The 5,000-nt window shown below is 44.2% G+C and overlaps 1 protein-coding gene across 1 annotated transcript in view; it reads right to left on the reverse strand.

Annotated features, from left to right (window-relative positions):
* The window catches only part of samd4a (sterile alpha motif domain containing 4A), a 101,330-nt gene that overhangs the window by 24,881 nt on the left and 71,449 nt on the right, over positions 1 to 5,000 (reverse strand). The window contains exons 8-9 of the mRNA XM_063184644.1: positions 1,119 to 1,377; positions 376 to 461 (exon numbers count right to left, since the gene is read on the reverse strand). Of these exons, the coding sequence (XP_063040714.1) occupies positions 376 to 461; positions 1,119 to 1,377 (345 nt within the window). The remainder of the gene's footprint in view (positions 1 to 375; positions 462 to 1,118; positions 1,378 to 5,000) is intronic.

Consider the following 5,000-nt stretch of genomic DNA (forward strand, 5'->3'; position numbering starts at 1 on the left):
ACTAATATTAGAGCTAGATTCATGCAAATGCAGTTCCTGGGTTCTATCTTGCCACTAAAAACGCAAATCGGTGTCGGTCTGGCGCTCAAGTGTCTGATTTCAAGTGAAATGACTCTACAGTCAAATCCAAAGCCAGTTTGTATCCCGCCTGTAATGTACTTTACTGTACGGCACAGTGCAGTGCATATGAAGCCAGAAAGTCAGCAGCACAAATCACAAGTGAACAAGTCACCATGACAAAGTACATGACACATTGATGATAATATGGATTATCTTGTGTATTAGGCACTTATCAATGATAAGGTGGATTACCTTGTGCATTATAATGCTACTAATAATTACAATAATAATAATAATGATAATAATAATGATTACCTCGTGTATTAGGCACTTATCAATGAGCTGCAGGTAGGAGCTGATATTCTCCTCATCCGACCTTGACACCAGGAGCTGTGTGCAAACTGCAGAGAGAGAGAGAGGGAGAGAGAGAGAGAGCAAGAGAGAGAGAGAGAGAGAGAGAGAGAGAGAGAGAGAGAGAGAGAGAGAGAGAGAGAGAGAGAGAGAGAAGGAAAAAGAGAAGGAAACGAGAGAAGGGAAAGAAAGAGAGAGACAAAGACAAAGACAATGAAATGTGTTTAATTTGTGTGTGTGACTTCAGTAGACTATGTACAGTAGTAGGGTATACACATTATATGGGCCCTACTGTATTTGTGTGTAACTGGCCTTGTGTGTAGCCCCATAATGCACAACGTTGCACCAGTGGAACGCTGTAATAGCCATTGAAATGTTAACTACCATAGTACTACACTACCGTCACCGTGGCATAACACAGGGCCTTTAGCAATGCACCACCCCTTGGTCATTGTCATTCTGGTAACACCTAATTAATACATAGGTCACGTTTACAAACATTCCTGTTGTGAGGAGGGGCATGATGCTAAGCAGCCAACCACATGAGCTCATTTTTTGAGTGACTGAGGTCACTCAGAGGTCGAGGAGTGCGCAGCTAGGGGTGTGCAGCCGGAGTGTTTACAAACGTGCAACCCACGTATAATGCTGTATCTTAACAGGCTAAACCTGTTTGTGTGTGTGCACTGTACAGTGTGTGTGCATCCCACCTTTGCCCATGACGCGTGTGAACTGGCCAGGTATGTCCCCCTCCGAGATGATGCTGGTGCTAGACTCCGCCTCCGTTCCGCCCAGGTGAGAGCCCCCGGCCAGGTGGGAACCAGGTGGGAGCCCCGCCTTCCCCGCCGCCTCGGGGCCCAGCAGGGGATGCTGGGAAGGCTCGTCGCAGCTGAAGGACTTGATGGGCGTCAAGATCATCTGGTGCAACTCTTGGAGAGGGGCACGCAGATTACCTCCCTCTAGCACATCCTGATGGAGAGAGAGGGGGGGAGGGAGGGATGGAGGGAGAGGGAGAGGGAGAGGGAGAGAGAGAGAGAGAGAGAGAGAGAGAGAGAGAGAGAGAGAGAGAGATACATTGTGTGATAGTGGGTGGGAGAGAGAGTAAGAGAGAGAGAGAGAGAGAGAAAGGAGAGGAATAAAAAACTTATGTAAATGAGGACAAATTTCGCCACCAGCGGCCAATAACACAAATGTTTCAATCAATTGAACTGAATTGAGGTGTTCAGCTGACAGTAAATTATGCCTTGTCTTGCGATTTTACTAGTTTGCTTGAATACATTAGATTACAATTAGCTGGCACTTTTATCCACGGTGATTTATGGTTATATTTATTTAGTGTCCCTGGAGCAGTATGGGTTTAGGTGCCTTGCTCAACGGCACCTCAGCCATGAAGTAGGAAGAGGTATGGGTTGGATTTGAACCTGCAACCCTCTGATCTAAAGCCCATCTACTTAACCACTAAGCCACGGCTGCCCACAAAAGTATACATGACGTTTCACTTAGCTGAAGCTCTTATCCATTGCGACTTACAGTTATTATTTTTTTAAAGGTACTGCAACCATGCTGCTCATTGAAACTGGGCTGCCTATTGCCAAATTTGATCTTTACATGAAAGTTTACTCAGTAATAAACAAATATTTTGTCGTATGGTCCAAGTACTGTCATTTTTGCAGCTAAAAATGGCTATTTTTGGAAATTCGAAATGGCGGACCATGGAGAAGATCCCCCTTTTCATGTATGAAAAATGCAATTTTTCCAGTCATAATGAATACTTAGAATTTGATGCTGGTGGTAAGTATTCATGAAAAAGGTAACATTAGTGAATGGGCAGCATGAATTCTGGAAATAAACAACAAAAAATCTCACACTGTCTCCCTTTAAGCACAGGATATTGGTTACAGTCCCTTGAACAGTCTGGGACATCTAGCCTTGCTCAAGGGCACCTCAGCCATGGAGTAGGGAGAGGTAAGGGTGGGATTCGAACCGGCAACCCTCTAAAGTAAATACATACATAAATACCATTACCTCATGTCTGCTCCAGAAATGTGTTATAGAAAGAGGGGATGTATTTAGAAGTTGTGACACACTGGGTGAATAAGGTAAGATAATCCCAATGAGCAGCATCGCATCATATCTCTCTTCTAGAAGAGTCCGCGTGCACCGCACCACACCACACCACACCAAAACCAGCCCAGACAGGTGCCTCGATATTTCTGATCGCACGAAGCCAAGACAGGCAGCTGACATGAGTGGATAAAATTAAATAGCCCAATACCAAATATACATGCATGTTTCAAGCAGGGAAAATTATAAACCAATACCAAATATACACACATGTTTCAGCAGGTAAAATTAAATAGCCCAATATACACACATGTCAGTATAAGGCACATCCTCTTGGAGAGCGAGGGTGTAGGGTGGACCTCATCACACACACACACACACACACACACGCACGCACGCACACACACACACGCACATACACACACACAAGGCAGGTGTCTCGTTTCCACCGCACGCTCCAATAAAAATGCACCGGTGACAAACTACAGGATGGCACACGCACACACACACACACACACACACACGCGCACATACACAAACGCACGCACGTACGCACATACGCACACACACACGCACACACACACACACACACACACACAGAGGGGCATGACACCCTGTTGAAAAGGTTAATCCCTAAATAAGATGGGCAGCCAAAGATGGACCCCAGCCCCCCACCCACATCCCCATCCGACCCTCATCCCTCCACCCCAGTGTCTCTTGACGTGCATTGTTTGAGGTTGAAGGCACGAGCCAAACAAGTCAGAGGGTGTCGGAGACTAGAGGCAGTCAGAGAGGCGTCTAATTTAACATCTGCAGGTCAGAAATGGATGTGGGGGTGGGGGTGGGGGTCGGGCTGGGTGTTTGGGGTGGAGGAGAGGGTCTCACATTGGCACTGAATAGAGGGGACTGGTCTGTGTTCTACTCTGAATTCTATTCTAAGTGAAGCAACGGCGAGTGGTGGGACTAGATCTGGAAACTGGAAAAAAACCCGCTATTTCCCATTCATCTCTATGGGAGACTAGAAACAGTGCCTTTCCTTGCCAATTCTTGCCAAGTCTACTCTATGTCATGCAAACGGTACTTACAAGCCCTTTTTTTCGTGTTAACCCTTTATTTTAGAGATCTATGGCCATTGTTAGTTGGTTTGATTGACAGTTAGAACTCTGTTAGAATTCTTTTGATTGAGAGTAAAACACAACCGTTGTCCTATCAGCGGTTGTCATCGTTGCTACGGTACGAGTCTGGGCGGAAGAATCCTCACAGATAAATCGCGGATGCTTCAAAACCGTTGAATGGAATACAGTAGCAGGGCCAAAGACGTTCAAAATGAACGGAGCCCCCGTGTGTAACGGATACCTTCTGCTGACTGTAACTGTAAAAAAACATGATTTTTCAATTGTTTCAAGTGAATGAATGACAGCCGAGGCTTTCATGAATTCACTGGAAAAAAAATAAAAAGAGTCATTACAGTTACAGCCAGCAGAAGGTATCCGTTACACTGAAGACAATTTCATTTTGAACGTCTTTGACCCAGCAGCACAGCACAGTAGCAGTCCATGTATATATGTCAGTCAGGGTCTGATCTATTTCCATTCACAGTGATGCTGAAGCATAGCACAATGCACGACTGAAGGTGACCTACGTACATGGTGTATAATAGGATAGGTGAGGATGGATGATAAACAATAGACAACTCTTCTGCACTACAAAAGCAAAGTGCAGGAACGATGGTACATATTTGGTCAAAATTGAGTTTAGATTGAAAATGGTCTTCATTACACCTCCTTTATGTTGTGACAAAGCCTCCTAGTCCACATGTGTCCGGTTTTAGAGATAGTGCTGTGTCAAATTTGCAGCAACCACAATATCCAACCTAATACCCATATTTGATAGGGGTGGGTATTGGCAAAGGGTTCACGATTCGATGCGCATCACGATACACATGCCACGATGCGATTCTATCACGATGCATTGCGATTCATGTACTACTGTGATGCATTGCGATATTTACTTCAGTAAATGTGTAAAATACAGCTTATTTGTCAGTTGCTGTGTAGCTTTCTTAAGTCAGTTCATTCTATTTAAGCATTCTATCATCTGGGAGAGAGCTTACATCACAACAGAAATATTACCTATTCTCTACTGAACAAAATAACCCGTGGCAAATCGAATTTTATTGTTTATTGTTGTTATCAAATACTCAATTGTCATGAATCCATGCAGTATATTGAGAAAATAAGTATCACGATACCTTGTCATGAATCGATGCATTGTATCGTGAGAGTAAGTATCGCGATGCATCGATATGACGATTATTTTGCACACCCCTAATATTTGATGTCATTTTTTCTCAGTTTCAATGTGACTGCTCTTTGCCTTGGTAGGGCAGTATTGAATAAATGACTGGCATGTCAAAGAGCCGGTGAAACATTGTTAATATTCCTCGCCACTTGTTGATTGACGAAACGTTGGGTCGAATAAACCATTGAACAGCAACAAGTGTGCAGATTTGTCCTTCTTCTTTCACG

This window comes from Engraulis encrasicolus, chromosome 19, assembly GCF_034702125.1.
Source record: "Engraulis encrasicolus isolate BLACKSEA-1 chromosome 19, IST_EnEncr_1.0, whole genome shotgun sequence".
Classification (NCBI taxonomy): Eukaryota; Metazoa; Chordata; class Actinopteri; order Clupeiformes; family Engraulidae; genus Engraulis; species Engraulis encrasicolus.